Source organism: Hypanus sabinus, chromosome 13 (genome assembly GCF_030144855.1).
Source record: "Hypanus sabinus isolate sHypSab1 chromosome 13, sHypSab1.hap1, whole genome shotgun sequence".
In the NCBI taxonomy this organism is placed as follows: domain Eukaryota; kingdom Metazoa; phylum Chordata; class Chondrichthyes; order Myliobatiformes; family Dasyatidae; genus Hypanus; species Hypanus sabinus.
In genome coordinates this window covers 4,689,405-4,706,442 of record NC_082718.1, presented here as the reverse complement: position 1 = coordinate 4,706,442, position 17,038 = coordinate 4,689,405, and the positions used below count along the sequence as shown (strand labels likewise).

Genomic DNA, 17,038 nt, shown 5'->3' with positions numbered 1-17,038 from the left:
AATGAGTTTGTGAGATACTGTCAGTTATCAAAATCAATACATATAGTACATTTTGTAGATTCTAGATTTTTTAATCTGTAGTGGAAGGATTGAATGCTTTGGCATGTGAGCTGTGCTGATCTGTGCTTCCGCAGAGCCTTTGGAGCTACATTCAAGGCAAAAGTGAAAATAATTCCACTTGTACCTTGTAGATTTGAGATTTTTTAATGTCATTTCCAGTACACAAGTGAAAAGGAGAATGAATGAATTGTTACTCTTGATCTGATGTGGCACAAAATACATAACAAGATAACATTATAATTTTAAAAACAATTAATATAAATATGTAAAATAGCTTGTATACATTGATGTCCATAAAGTGATGCTAGGCACAGGTGTGTCTGTGCATAAGGTGACTGACAGGAAATAATCAAGTAGTGGTGGATGGAGGTGTTGATCAGTCTTATTTGGGGGAAAGTAACTGTTTTTAAGTCTGGTGGTCCTAGTGTGGACGCTACGTAGCCTCTTCCAGGATGGGAGTAAGGCAAACAGTTGATGGGCAGGGTGGGATCCCTCCTGATGTTGTTGGCCTGTTTCCTGCTCCTCTCTGTATATATGCAGGTGGTCTATGCCAGTTTTGACTACCCTTGGCAGAGCCTTCTTGATCTCTTTATTTGCTGAGGAGTTGCAAATACATTTGAATTGCTAATATTAGTGAATATTAGCCTCATAATTATAAGGCCATTGATAAAATATTTGGTTCAGCTATATCCATTGCCCAAAAATTCTGATAGTGATGCCCTGAAGTTGGGATGACTGAGCTCCAAAAAAAAAACCACCTTCCATTTTGCATGTTATGTTTCAAATGCTGCATCCTTTGGTGTCTGCTGGCCTCGTTTTAATCAGACTGTCTGATGCCAGACTGTATTAAATGATACCTTATAAATTCAATACGACGTTTATGTTTGGACCAAGGATGAGATCAGATCTGGAGTAAATGGTCGTGGCAAAATTCCAAATAAGTTCAGGGAGAGCAGCGGTGATCAGGGAACTGGGAAGTAAGTGCTGCTGGACAGCACTGTCAATGACACCTTCCATTACTTTCCTACTGGTATTCCTTAAGATTGCTGGATTTATAAGTAGTAGGGATGGTTGCTAAGGATACAGAGAAGCATAGTTCTATAGGAAAGTTGGCAAAGTGGTGGTAGATGGAATTTAATCTAGACAAGCAGTTTGGATCATCTAGTCCAATGTACATAAGATGGCAGGGATCTTAGAAGATTTGTGCAGAGGGACTTGGGGTGCAAGTTCATAGATCCTTGAAAAACGTGACATGGGTGAATAGGATAGTGAGGATGTTGTTCTGTTTGTTTGTCTTCAATATATAATATGCGAGTTGGGCTACACCAGGACTTTAGAAATGTGGTGGCACTCAAGAGGATTCAAATTCCAAAGAAAATGATAATCAGCAATGGCGCCTTCCATTACTTTGCTTCTAAGAGAGTAGACTGAACCATACCTATTTGAAAGCAATTTCTCTTGCTATCTGCACACGAGACAGAGTGAACAATAATAAAAGCTATTATTGACTTCCAGTGAGGCACGAGGCAAAATGGCAGCACAGCACTGAGTGCTGACATTTAGCACTCCTTTTTCACTTTCTTTAGGGCTCATAGATGGTCTTACTACAAGGTTGAGTTGGCGAAAGTTCTATCTAAAGACATGACCTCAAAAAAAGATCCAAATTGAACCAAGAAACAAGATACCAGCAGACGACATGAAGCTAGCGATTCATCTGAGGAAATAGCTATGCTAATTAAGCAAACAATGGCAATGGAGATGGAATCGCTGCAAAAAACGGTAGCCCACTTGCTAAAGGAGTCAATGGAAAAGGGTCTCGAACCCATACAGAAGCATATGGCAAAAAAATGGCAGCATTTTCCGGTCGTTAAAGGAGCAAGTGGACATTCATGCTAAAAATTTTTTTAGCACAGTCTTCAACAAAATAGACAACATTCAGGTTAGCTTACACAAGAATGTGAAGGTTAACTCCAGTATCACGGAGGTGGCTAAGATACGGAAGAAGCTAAAGAACTTGGAGGACAGATCCAGAAGAAACAATGTGCGGCTGGTCACCTTACCGACAGGCGCTGAGGGCATTGATCCAATAGGTTATCTCCAGAAGATGCTGCCTAATTGGATTCCAGTTCTCAAGAATTCCCACAGCACTCCTTTGGAGATTGATAGAGCACATAGGATCTTTTCCAACAACACCTCAAGACCGCAGACATGGTCTTTAGGCTTCTACGGTACACCGACTAGCAGGCTATCCTGGAGGGCACAAGGAAAGCCAAACCTACTCTGCCTGATGGCACCCAGCTGCAGTTCTTCGCCGATTACAGCCCTGGCAGGGATACAGGGAGATTTGTGCCAAGCTTTAACAGAAGGGGATCGACTTGTTCCTTGTATACCCGGTGATTTTGAGAGTGAATCTCAAGTGCATGAAGATGTTGTTTAGCTCGGCAGAGGAAGCGAAAGAAGCCCTGAAATCATTGGTGCTGAGAGATATGGAAGAAGGCCCTGGGCAAAGTCGGGAGGAGATGGAACTGCATTAAGAGCTCGGACCTGCCTGCATGCGCAACCTAACAGGCACAGGTAAGTTAAATGTCCTAGGTATTAAATTTTCTGGTTATTCTTTTATTGGAAAGTCATTTGATACACTTTTATACTTAGTTAATTAAGGGGCCAATTTGTTTGAGTATTGCAGGTCAGAGTTTTAAGGTCATGGCTCAATTAACTTGTTAGTACATGGTAATGCGATATAAGTCCGTCGAGAATATACATTTTATCTTTTACTTTCTCAGGTGATATTCAACACCCCCAAATGTCATACTTCAAGAACGAAGCTGAAAAACAGCAGTTTGTTCTGAATAACTTTAGTTGTACATGTTCATTTTGGGTTATGTCTCCAGTAGACTTGTTTACGTTCCTGGGCACCAGATAAGACGTCACTGGCGTCATCGCTAAGCAACAGTCTCCCGCAAGAGAGCTGTTGGGGTCTTGATTATGTGTTATACTATATTTGAGACAGGGATGGTTTTAATTATATAGGTTAACGGGTTTGACCAGGTTTTTTTTTCTTGTCTCCTTGTTATGATTGTCTATGAGAACTGCTTTGCCTTTCTAATGTGTTGGTTCTAGAGGGGGGCGGTTAATGTTCAGTGTCTGACATTGCTAAGTGACACTCACAGATGTTACAAAGTAAAGGGTTGAATGGGAGGGGTGGTGGGAAGAGGGTAACGCAGGGCTCCACCACCAACTTACAACAACGGATCCAGGGGAAGATGAGCAACACAGATAAATTAGAAAATCTTACTATTGTATCATTTAATGTTAGAGCATTCAAAGGTTTTAGATTTCTTAAACAGTAAGAAAATAAATATCACTCTGTTACAGGAAACACATCTTAAACCTAACGACATTCCCAGGGTTTAAAACCACTTTTATAAACCCGTTGTGGCATCAGCTGATGGTACTCATATGAAAGGAGTTATGATATTAATGATACGTAGTATTAATGTATCAATTGAAAGGTCTGGTGCCGACAATGAAGGACGTCTAGCTTTTCGCTGTACATCTATTCAGGGTAAAAAAAATTGCATTCATTAGCCTATATGCCCCAACTATATTTGAGGTTGAATTTTTTCCCACAATTACCTCACAATTACTGAAGTTAAGTGACTACCAACTACATGTTGATTTGGACATGAATACTTTGGTAAACAATAACATCGATAAATCTTCCTCAACTATATCAAGCTCTCAAGAATCTGCTTCCAAAGCACTTAACCTCTTTCTAATGGATTTAAAATTAACTGATGTGTGGAGGGTACATAATCCATCTGCTAAAGACTATACCTTCTTCTCCACAAGACATAAAACTTACTCTCGGATAGAGTACATTGTTATATCCTCCGGTTTGCTGCCTTTGGAACACTCAATAGAATTTTTGCCCAGACATCTATCTGATCACAACCCAGACATATCTACTTTTAATTAAGGCAGAATTAAAAATAAGGCTACTAGGTGGAGATTTAACTCCACCCTTATAAAAACTGCCGAATTTTTAACACAACTGAGAACAAAATTGATGGTATTTATAAGTTTAAATAAAAATAGTCTTTCGGATATGACAGTGATTTGGCCCTCCATCAAGGGTTTCTTATGAAATAATGCCATATGGTTCAGTTCCCACCTACATAAAAGCCGGCTTCAAAAGATTTCCACCCTAGAAGAACAATGTAAGGTTTTGGAGAATGATGAAAAGGAGATACACCATAACAAAACAAAACGAGCTCAAAATGAAACAAGCAGAATTAAATGATTTATTAAGAAGCAGGGCAGAATATATGATCCATATAACCAAACATAAGTATTATGCAGAATGCAGCAGACCAGCTGTCTTTTGGCACTAATACTGAAACAACAGGAAGCTGAAAGGTCTATACCAGCGATTAGATATGCTAAGTGTGGAGTAGTATCTTCAACAGAGGAAATAAATGAAACATTCAAAAATTACTTGAAAGAACTGTATACAAGTGGCTCAGTTCCTTCTGAGAATGACTTCACAGAATTTTTTAGTGGATTAGACCTCCCTATGTTGTCATTAGAGGACACCAAAACTCTAGACTCTCCTATTACACTGGATGAGCTACTTAAAGCAGTCAAAGCTTCAACTAAGGGGCATACGCCAGGTATAGACAGCATACTTGTGGAACTTTACCTGCCACTTTGGGATATTCTTGGACCAGTATGGTTAGAAACATTAAATTATGCTATTGGAAATGGCGCTTTCCATAGAGATCTAAACACAGCCCTGACCACAGTTATACCTAAGCCCGGTAACGACTCCTGGAGTGTGCCAATTACCGTCCAATCTCCTTGATAAATGCCGACCTCAAGATATTTCCCAAAATCTTAGCCAGTAAACTTGAGAGAGTAGTTGGGAAAATAATTAGCCCAGATCAAACTGGCTTTATCAGGGGATGTCTCGCATCTGATATTATTTGCCGGCTCTTACACATACTGAGTGCAACACATGAAATCCCGCCTGCCTTGGCCTGATATTTCTAGGTGCTGAAAAAGCGTTCAGTCTCCTTGAATGGTCATTTCTTTGGAGAGTTCTACGCGTTTGTAAAAGAATTTAAGTTCAGCAATAAATTTATTAATATGATTCAAGCACTATATGCTAATTCTTCAGCCCGGGTATGTGTGGGAGGAGGTTTCTCAGTTATTTGACATAGGACGGGGCACACGACAAGGGGACCCTCTGTCTCCTTTAATTTTTACTATACCTATTGAACTGCTAGCACATTTAATAGAAACTCTCCTCAGATCTCCCCTATTACAATTGGTACAACATCACACTTGATATCACTTAGAAATATTTACACAGACGACACACTAGTTTATATGGCAAATGTTCAAAAACTCTGGAGCAATTTGGATTTCTTTCAGGATACAAAGTTACTTGTAATTTGTCAGAATCAGCACTGATGCTGATTAATAAAGATAAAAGCAAGGTGTCTGTCCCTCCCCAGATTGTTAAAAACGAGGTCCTTTACTTGGGTATTAAAGTTAATACAGTTGGCCCTCCTTATCCACAAGTTCCACATGCACAAATTCAACCAACCACAAATCGAGAAAACCTGGAATTGCTCTTCCAGCACTTGTTGTTTGAGCATGTACAGACTTTTTTTTCTTGTCATTATTCCCTAAACAATGCAGTATAACAACTATTTTACATAGCATTTACATTGTATTAGATATTACAAGTAATCTAGAGATGATTTAAAGTATATGGGAGGATGTGCATAGGTTATCGTGGATCAGAATTGAGAAAAATCAGAAGTTCTCTTGTTCGCTTACTAAGTAAGTCAGAACACGTACATCTGGTATTATTTAGCGTCAGTTAGTCAAACGTTTTTCTTAGTATATAGTACATATATACTATACCTTTTACCTTTCTATGCATATAAAACACTTACAAACGTATGTTTCAGCGAAACCCAATAATTAAACCACTGCATTGCTTAGTAATGATTGTAGCTTTCATTGGGGCAGGGCCTTCCTCACTTTATCCATTAAAATTTTTCTGATTGTTGACCGACTGTAGCCTAACGCTTTTCCAATGACCTATGGTGTTTCACCTTTTTCTGATCGCTTTATTATTTCCACGTTATTTTCAGTCATGATCGTGATTATTTTCATGAACAGAAACACTGAGGATTCAGAGTTTTGGCTGCTGGGTCCTAATGTCCACCGCGCTGAAACAGGTTAAATAAGGTCTGGGGTTCTGCTGGGTCCTAAGGTCCACTACATTGAGCCAGGTTGAATTAGGGACTTGAGCATCTGCAATTTTTGGTATCCGTGAGGGGTCCCGGAACCAATTCCTCGTGGATAAGGACGGCCGACTGTACTTCCCTATTGTCTGCGGCAAAAAAAAATTACTGTTTAATTTTGAGAAAAATAGAAGAAGATATTAATAGACGGAGACACCTGCCAGCATCAATCCCAGCCCGTATACTGGTCATTAAAATGAACATGTGACCCCACATTAATTTTATCAGCTCAATGATCCCACTTGCGCCTCCAGCAGGATATTGGCAAAAACTGGACTCCTTACTTTGATGCTATGTTGGGAATGGTAAACGACCCAATATAAAGTGGTCGGCTCTACAATTCAAAAAGTTGGATGGGGGATTGGCATGTCCAAATTTTAAACTGTATCACTGGACATTTGTATGAAAAAATCTTAGCTATTGAATGGAGGAGGGTAAAGTTTTGTCATGGAAAAATATAGAACAAGAGCTAATAGCACCAATAAGGTTGAAGGACTTTCTCCTTATAGGTTTATCTACCAAAAAATGTGAGTTGTATTATGGTCCAATTTTAACCCATATGCTACAAGTGTTTAGAGCAGCAGAAAAATTCTGAAAATTTAAAAGCGTATGGTTCAAATCATCTCCATTATGGAAAAATAATCATTTTCTATCAGGGGGGCGGAAACCATTCACTAACAGAATTTGGGAGGGAAAAGATATTATTACTCTTCAAGATATTAAAGAGGCAAGTACTATCCTTAGCTTTCAAGAACTGATATCTCGATATAATATTGAGAAACACTCTCTTCTTCTTTAGAGTAAGATCCGCTTGTAAAGTCTACGGGGTGCCCTGGGGGTCAGATTTAAAGGACCATCCCATTTTTAAGTTGGATACAGAGTGCTTCAAGACAGATAGTGTCATATATCTATGATAAATTAAACTCCCAGAAATATATGCCCACATCAGGAATGAAAACCTGGGGTAGGGACATATCTGAATTGGGACAAGACAGACTGGGATGTGATTTGGGTAATGCTGCCAGTGCTTCGAAAAACCCAAGTCATTGGTATATACACTTGAAATTTTGTCATAGAGCATATCTAACACAGAGAATTAGACATCAGATGGGACTGGTTCCTGACCTATATCGCTCATTTTGCCCCCACAGAACTGTTGGCTCTTTTATACATGTGTATGGGAATGTCCAGGGGTTTTTGGTTTGGAGGGGAAGGTTATCAGTACTCTTAGAGAACTAATGGGGGTTAGCAATGGACCCTGCTGTACATCTTCTAAATGATGACTCCCACCTTTCCCTTATGGAAAAAACAGGCAAAATCTGGCTGGCAGGCTTGACTGCAGCTAAGAAGATTGTAGTCCAGCGTTGGAAATCTCCTCATGATATTTCAAGTACTCACTGGCTTTGGAGCTTTTTGGATATTTCTTACCTCGAATTATCATCAGCGAGAGTAAATGATGCACGACCAAACACAATCTTAACGTGGACAAATTTGATATCTAACTTAAAAGATCTTTTGTTAAAATAGGAATGCTCTGTCTGTGTATGCACTACTATTCAGTTGGTTGGTGGGGAGAGGGGTGGAGAGGGGGATGGAGATGAGGGGTGGGGGTGGCTGGGTTAAACAGTCAAAATGTAATCAACAACTGGTTGTATTGAATGTAATTTGTTGGTGTTGCAATAAAAATTAGTGATTTAAAAAAAAGGTTTTTATTGCAACTGTAGCAGCACGGCTGGGTAGATACAGGAACAGATTCTTCGGTCCACTAATGATACCTAACCCCTTTTGCCTGCACTTAGTCCATATCCCTCCAATCTCTGGATATTAATGTGCCTATCTAAGAGCTTTTTGAAATCGTATGCTTTCACCACCACCTTTGAAAATACATTTCTGACTCCCTCCACTCTGTAAATAAGATTAATCACTTGCCCTCCATATCTCCTTTGAACTTGCCCCCTATTTGCCTGTAACACATGGTCTCTGGTATTAGGCATTTTGACCCTGGGGGCAAAGATACCAGCTGTATATTTTATGCCCATTGTATTTCTGTAATCTTCTCTTGTCTCCTTTCAGCTTGAGCCACTGTAGATTAAACAATCCTACTTTGTCCAACCTCTTATAGCACATGTTTCCCAATCCAGGGAACTTTCTGGTCAACCTCTTCTGCGCATTCTCCATGGGCTCACCTACTTCCTGTAATGGAATGACAATGCAATACCCCAAATGTGGCCTAACCAGAGTTTTATGGAGCTGCAACAGAACTTCATGACTCTTGAACTCAGTGTGTCAACTAATGAAGGCAAGTGTGCCACATGCTGCTGTTGCCACACTATCCACTTCTGTGGCCACGTTCAGAGAGCCCTAGATTTAGACCCCAAGGTCCTTCTGTACATCAATGTAATTTGGGGTCCTGCCATTATCTGTATGTCTTTTCCTGTCAACGCTCCACATTTGCTGGGATTAAACTCCAGCTGTCATTTTTTCTGCTCACTTCTGCAACTGATCTACAAAACACAGTACCATGATTATGTGTGGAGGGCAAATATTTAATGTATGGTCATATGATCTTTGTCCGATCAGTGCTCTCGACTGTTTCTTGATATTGTGTGGAATTAATTAAATATCTGAATGGTGGCCTCCGATGACAGAAATCTCAGCCAGGATGAATCATGCACTCTTTGATTTTGGCTGAGAATGCCTTGTACTTGTTGGTTCTCTCATGCCAAGGTCTGCCATGGTAGAGAATGGGGAATGTTTATGGCGCTACCTCCACTCTTTTACTAATTTATTGTCCACCGCCATTTGTGTGTAGATTTGGCAGGACTGCAAAGCAGTGATGTGAACATTTGGTTGTGAGATTATTTAGTTTTGTCTACTGCAATGCTGCTCCTTTTTTAAATCATGTATTATAGTTTGACATTGATGTTTTATTTTCCGCTGTTCTCCACTCATTAATCAATATCTTAGCCCTGTCTGCACCTTTTATTGACAACCATCCTGAGCATGCTGTTGGTTGAATTGATTAATGCCCATGACTTGCTCAATTGCTGTTTGCCACTACCTCCTTCTCATCATTGTACCTAGGTTCTGCCTGCAGGGTGCAATCAGTGTCCTGATTCGACACATTTTCTTCAATTTGCATTATTCTTGATTATATTGAATATCATGCTTTCCTTTTACAGTCTTCCTTGGTAATACTGAATTGTACCATATTTATTTTATAGTCTTGTATACATATTGTAATTGTATACTGAATTAATATATATTGCAGCCATTCTCATGTTTTGGAATGTTACTGTATGATAATAGTGATGAAGTTACTAAGGTGAATCAGTAAAAATTCTACTTAAACTAAGATGTTTGAAGCATGGCTCTGATTAGTTATGCTACTTAAACAAACTTTCAGTTTATGTTTATAGCCATAAATGAATGGAATCACTTTTTAAATGTATGTTAGTGCCCTTAAATTGACTGTGTAATGGAGTAGATATTAGGGGTTAACAATTACGTGATTATTAATGATATGCAAGAGACCAGGAATGTAGCAAGACATTCTCTCCTTTTTTTTTGGAATTGGAATCCAGAGCAAATTAATGGTAAAAGCTTTGGAAAATGATAACCTGGATCAGATTTGAATTAAAATGACAGCTTCAATACATATTTCTTATCTTGGTGGAACTGTGGTGATATTGCACAAAAAGATATGGACAAATGTAAATTTTATGCTGCTGTTCATAAGTTTAGACCTGATGGAATCTTGAAATTAAAAAAAACAGCAACATTGCAGAGCTCTTGTACAATTTAATGGAGCTTGGCAGATCTGAAGAACACTATGTAAAGGACTTGCATAGTATGCATGTAGATAGAGTAACATGTATCTATGTCTCAGTCCTGATGAGACCTGCGTTTTTTCTCCTTTTCACTCAAATTTGACTTGAAAGTAAGTAACTTACGTTTGAAGATAGTAGTAATTTGAACCCACATTTGAAGACTCATTTGCTCTGGACATCTAATGTCATAGGAAAGCTTTTTGGTGCTTCCAATATTATTTTAGATGGAGTGAAATCTTTTTATAAATTGCATGTCTGAAATTGTTGCTTGCTGTGAGTTAAAGTGGCTGCTTTTAGAGCTCAGTGTTTTCAAAGGCAAACCTCCAGACTTTATCCTCAGTAGTTTCCTAATATATAGTGAATATTGTGCTAATAACATCTATTTAATATACATCCAGTTATAGTTTGGTGTATATGAATTTAATCGCTCAATTAAATTAGTCTCATCTCTCATGCAGAGATTATTTGTTTAATTTCAATTTTATATTACAGTTTACTTTTTGTAAAAGAACAAGTGGCTGGGAGTAGCGATTCTTATCTAATATTTCAGACGTGCCTGTTTATCATTTCCCACTACCAGTAGCCACCCTTGTTCATACATTCTAGTTTTGCTCTAGATGGCAACTAGGAGTGCAAAATCTATCTATTATTCCTTCTGTTAGGCTATCCCTCATGATGGAGGGTACCTTGTTTCCACTCTGGTTATGTAGGTTCTGTGATTGGGTCCTGAAATGGCTAACCAGGTGATTGTAGTAACAGCAGGCACTTCCACAGTTACAGCAGGAGGTCACTGAAGGAGTAGGTAGGTGAGTGTATAGTCTGTGAGGTGACATGATGCTACTTATAATGAACTTCTGTGTGTTCATGATGCATTCTTGAAGCCAAAACATCATCCTCTGCTTTCAGTGATTCTGAGCCAGATGTTGCCAGGAAATGCATGTTGTATTTCAAGGAAGCTTTGCACATATCCTTTAATGTTTCCTCTTGTTGCTTGGCAATCTTCTCACATGACAAAGCATAGAGCATCTTTTTCAGCTGTCTGCCTGCTGAAATTAACTAGGGTCTCATTGTAGCAGGTGTTGACGTGGAAGAGAGACCATTATTTGATTGATCATGGTCTCTGGTGCTGTAACCTCCTGTGTACATTATAAAACCCTAAGGCAACACGAGTGAATCTGCAGATGCTGGAAATAAATAAAAAAACACGAAATGCTGGCAGAACTCAGCAGGCCAGACAGCATCTATGGGAGGAGGTAATAACGATGTTTCGGGCCGAAACCCTTCATCAGGAGTGAAGTAACATGGGATGGTGGATGGGGGGGGATAAGAAGTGCGGGGAGGGATAAAGTAGAGAGCTGGGAAGTGATGGGCTGGGGGAAGGTGGAGAATTATGGGAAATAAAAGAGAAAGAAAGGTAGGGCTGGGGGGAGAGATTACAGTGAGGGGGGAAAGAGAGAGAGAGAGAGAGAACCAGACTAAAATAATAGATAGGGATGGGGGTAAGAGGGGGGCAGGGGTATCAACGGAGGTCTGTGAGTTGAATGTTCATGTCTGCAGGTAGGAGACTACCTAGGCGGGAGATAAGGTATTGCTTCATCGACCTGCGTGTGGCCTCATCTTGACGGTAGAGGAGGCCATGGACAGACATGTCGGAGTGGGAGTGGTCTGTGGAATTGAAGAGTGTGGCCACAGGGAGATCCCGCTACCGATGGAGGACCGAGCGCCGGTGTTCGGCGAAATGGTCTTCCAGTCTGCGGCGGGTCTCCCCAATGTATAAATGGCCACATTGGGAGCACCGGATACAGTATATCACCCCAGCTGACTCGCAGGTGAAGTGGTGCCTCACCTGAAAGGCCTGTCTGGGCCTGGGATGGTGGTGAGGGAAGAAGTGTGGGGGCAGGTGTAGCACTTCCGTTTGCAGGGATGAGTGCCCGGAGGCCTTGTGGCCACACACTTCAATTCCACAGACCGCTCCCACTCCGACATGTCTTGTCCATGGCCTCCTCTACCGTCAAGATGAGGCCACACGCAGGTCGATGGAGCAACACCTTATCTCCCGCCTAGGTAGCCTCCCACCTGCCGGCATGAACATTCAACTCACAGACCTCCACTGATACCCCTTCCCCCCACCCTTACCCCCATCCCTATCTATTATTTTAGTCTGGTTCTCTTTCTCTCTTTTTTCCCCCTCACTATAATCTCTCCCCCCAGCCCTACCTTTATTTCTCTTCGATTTCCCATAATTCTCCACCTTCCCCCAGCCCACTTCCCTCCAGCCTATCACTTCCCAGCTCTCTACTTCATCCCTCCCCGCACTTCTTATCCCCCCTCGACCATCCCATGTTACTTCACTCCTGATGAAGGGTGTCTGGCCTGCTCAGTTCTGTCAGCATTTCGTGTTTTTTTTTATAAAACCCTAAATTGCTTTCTATATTTAATTGGCACCTATATTCCATGCTAAGGTATTTCATTTACATATCTTTACATTGTACCTCATTACTACTTTGAGATACTACTTTTAGCACTTTCCTTTTACCAAGGTTTTGGTTGGTTGCTTGCATAACATTACTGATGTCAAATTTTGCTTGTTGTTCAGAAGTGCCTTAAGATGTTTTGCTACACTAAAGCAGTAACATTAATCCAGGATTTTGCTTGAATGTTCATTTTTGTTCTACTGTGAGGGCATGCACCACCAGTAAGCCAGATTAGTTCCTAATCAGATGGTGATCTTTTTAATTAATGCCTTTTATCATAAAATTATCACCAGAAGTCTTAAACTTATTGAATGTAAATATATATTTTTTTGTTGAGCTACAGTGTGCAATAGGGCCTTCATGCCCTTTGAGCCACACCGCCTGTCAACCCCTGGTTTAACCCTTGCCTAATTACGGGACAGCTTACAGTGACCAATTAACTTACTGACTGGTCTGTCTATGGACTGTGGGAAGAAACTGGAGTGCCCAGAGAAAAACTGCATAATCATAAGGAGAACGTATAAACTCCTTGTAGATGATGTCAGAATTGAACTCTGAACTCCGATACTCTAAGCTCTAATAGTGTCACGCAAACTACTACATTACCGAGGCACCCGCTTAAGGGAATTTGCCTTGTACTTCTGAGAATGTGATATTTTGTTTCTGTATTGGAATTATCCGTGGCACCAACAAAAATAATAAAATTGTAGATCTTACAACGGTGGGTGCAAAAGAGTTAAAGATATGGGTCACTGATCTTTCCTTTGAGCGTGTGTGTCCTTTTGTTATGTGCGTGTATAGTTTGCTTTTGGTAAGTTTAATGCTGATTTTGAATGTATAATCTAAATTTATTAAAATCAGAAGCCAGTTTAGGCAGCATTCAGACAGAGGGATGCAGAGTTAATATTTTAGATCAAACTTTGCTCAAATTATACAGAATGGTGAGGGATGGAATGGGCAAAGGGATATCTTTGAGATTTAAACCCATTCTTCTGCTTCTGTTACCTTAGGGCCATTAAGAATGCAAAAGGACTGCACAGTAAGAAGGAGGTGCCAATCCATCGTGTTGCTGATATCTCTGGGGTAAGTTGTACATGTTGTTGCACAGGCAAGTCTTTATAATGTGATCAAAATTAAATTTTACTGTAAAATCTTTCAAACTAATGATAACTGACTATGGGAAATGATATGATGATGTTAATGCATATCACTGAGCACACTCTCTCAACTGTGGTTTTGGCCATGGGCATATTGGATATTAAACTTCATAATTGTATGTTGCTTGTTTTCTCATATATTGGAATGGTTCCAGAGATAAAGAACTTCACCATAAAGTTATGTAGGATGTGCTGTTTAGTCCCCCTTAGATAATAATAGAGATATCAAGGTGTTTAAATAGAATATACTTTTTAGCAGTTGGTTCAAGGACCAAGAAGCTTCTAGAAGCAAGCATAGACTAAATGAGCTGAATGGTTATTTTCTGAACATTGGTTACGATCTGCTCCTTGGGTTAATGGACACCTTGATCGCACTAATATGTCACACAAGTACTAAAAATTTCTGATCTACGTTTGGCTTGAATTGTTGTTGCCCAGAAATGTTACTATTTCAGCCTTGCCAATACCGTGGTATCAAGAATTTATCTGAGATTGTGTACTCTGAAGAATGTGACCCAGCCCCTGATCTTTTGGAGCTTCTTCAGTTGCAAATTTGGAATGATAGTTGCACACTATTACTGCGATAATAATGCACTATTATCAAGACTAATGTTGTTTAATGCTCTATCAAAATGGCAGAGCCTACCAGATCTGTGTTTACATGTACTGGCTGCACTTATGCTGCAGAGTGTAGTTTTTTGTAACCAGGGTGAATGCCCATCTCTGTTCCAACTGAGGTAGTTGGAGATTCCTCCCCCCAGCCCCACCAAATTCAACAAAAATACCTGCAGGGTCTTGTGATCCTTGAAAATTGTATAAAGTTCTGACCATTGAACTTTGTCACTCCATCTGTTACTAATAAAGGACTCAGTATCCGGTGAGATGAAGGAGAATGTCAACCAGGAACCACCCCACAGAGCTGAAGATCTCTCTGCACTTGACTCACCTCAGCACCAAACAACAGACCAAGTGAGTTCCCCTTCGGCTACCCCAGTCCATTCGTCAAGGAAAGACAGGATCAAATGGCCTAGATCATCAGACGACATCGCCTGGATGCAGGTCGATGATGATCTAGACGGCATCATGGAAGTTGCCTTAGCAGGTCCAGTACACAGAAAGATCGACTCACTCACAGCCATAGCGTACAATTTAGCTAAGGAACGATTTGGCTCAATGGAGTGGAGAAGTCAGCCCGAGTTACCATGGCAGCCAAATAGGAGGGAAAGGGAGGTTCGTCGCTTGAGAGGCGAATTAAAGATACTCAACAAGAGGTTTAAAACCAGCTCACTGGCAAAAACGGTATCAAGGACTTAACCAGCATGCTATGGGAACAGCTGTTTAAACTCTGGAGGGCAGAATATCTTCAACAGCAAAGAACGAAGAAAGAGAAAAGGCAAACACGGTTTGTGAGAGATCCATTCAACTTCATCAGGGCTCTTCTCGGCCAACAAAAATCTGGTAAACTATCCAGCTTGAAGCCAGAGGTAGAGGGGTTTATGCGGGAGGCATACAGCGGCCCACGGAGGGGTAAGGGACTAGGAACCAATTGGACTATACGTAGACTGGAAAAACCATCAATTGAACTGAATGTGAAGGAGCCTACGTGGCAGGAAATCCAGGACATCATCCAGAAAGCTAAAGCATCAGCTGTCCCAGGCCCAAGCGACATACCTTATAAGGTGTATAAGAAATGCCCAAAACTCCGGGGGCTGTGGAAGGTCATGAGAAAGATCTGGGCCAAAGATACTATTCCATCAAGTTGGAAATTAGCAGAGGGATGCTTTATTCCAAAGGAAGAGGATTCTTCCACAATTGCCTAGTTTAGGACAGTTTCTCTCCTGGATGTGGAATGTAAGATTTTGTTTTCTGTGCTTGCAAGAAAGCTGACTTCTGACAAGATGCAGAACTGCTATATCAACACATCCATCCAGAAAGGCAGCATTCCAGGCTTTTCAGGGTGTCTGGAACACACCTCAGTGATTAGCCATTTGATCCGTGAGGCCAAGCAGAAAAAAGTCGACCTAACTGTTGTCTGGTTAGACCTCGCAAACGCCTACAGGTCTATTCCACAGTACCTCATCTTAGAAGGAGTTGACCACTACTACATCCCAGTGGCTATTTGAGACATGATCACCAGCTACCTAGGAGGATTCAAACTCAGATTTACATCAGCCCATTTCACAACTAGTTGGCAGGATCTCCAGAAGGGGATTCCAACAGGGTGCACCATCTCCTCCACCCTATTTATTATGGGAGTGACCCTCCTAATATCTCTGTGGTCAAAAGGGGACACTGACTCGTAAAATGTCCAGGTGTAAAACAGCTCTAATTCAAGGACGGTGTAGGTGGCGCCATGATAAGGTGCTGCTGGCTCTTGCTGACATACTAGAGCGAGAGAAATGCAAGAAGAAGACGGCTGGCACAGATTTGAGGAAGGCCATCACCTTCATCAAAGAGGGAGCCAGGCCTTTCGTAACCAAACAACCAAAGCCAGGTCCTGGGAGATGAGGGTCTACGTGGGAAGGGGGCTACAGTTCCCGGAGGTGGTGCACACAACCTTCTGCCCGGACATTGTATTGTGGTCAACTGAAGACCGGAAAATAATTCTGGTAGAGCTGACAGTGCCCTGGGAGAGGGATGGGAAGAGGCCCATGAGAGAAAGGCCTTGAAGTACCAGTCCTTAGTGCAGGAGTGCAAAGACAAGGGATGACAGGCATGGTTATTCCCTGTGGAGATCGGCTGCAGTGGTTTCCCAGCCAAATCAACATGGTGGTTTTTTAGCTCTGGACCTGGAGGAAAGGAGCAAAGAACAAGCAGTTCATAGGATGGGGGAAGAGGCAGAACGAGCCTCTTGTTGGATTTGGAGTAGGCGAGAGGAGGGAAGCTGGAAGCCAGGAGCAGATGGGCAGTGATTTGACCACCACTGCTGGCCCACCAACTGGAGAGTGTCGTGGTTGAGGGCTGAAACACTCTGTGAAGGTTGGGAACCACCTGATGACATCTGCTCCTGGCTGAAGGCTACAGTTACCTCATAAGCTATCTGGAGAATGCACCCTAAGAGGTGTATATAACAAGAAGTACAAACTAAGGCTATTTCTGTCAACTGTCTTGTGATTAAACAATTTGCTTGGTAGTTTTAATGGTTTGCTTAAGGATGGCAAAAAAAAACACTATTATTAAGTCTTGGTAGGTCTTCA

At 41.1% G+C, this 17,038-nt stretch overlaps 1 protein-coding gene across 1 annotated transcript in view; it reads left to right on the top strand.

Moving 5' to 3' along the window:
• The window catches only part of snd1 (staphylococcal nuclease and tudor domain containing 1), a 990,315-nt gene that overhangs the window by 299,409 nt on the left and 673,868 nt on the right, over positions 1 to 17,038 (top strand). Inside the window, exon 14 of the mRNA XM_059987006.1 lies at positions 13,695 to 13,767. Within this exon, the coding sequence (XP_059842989.1) occupies positions 13,695 to 13,767 (73 nt within the window). The remainder of the gene's footprint in view (positions 1 to 13,694; positions 13,768 to 17,038) is intronic.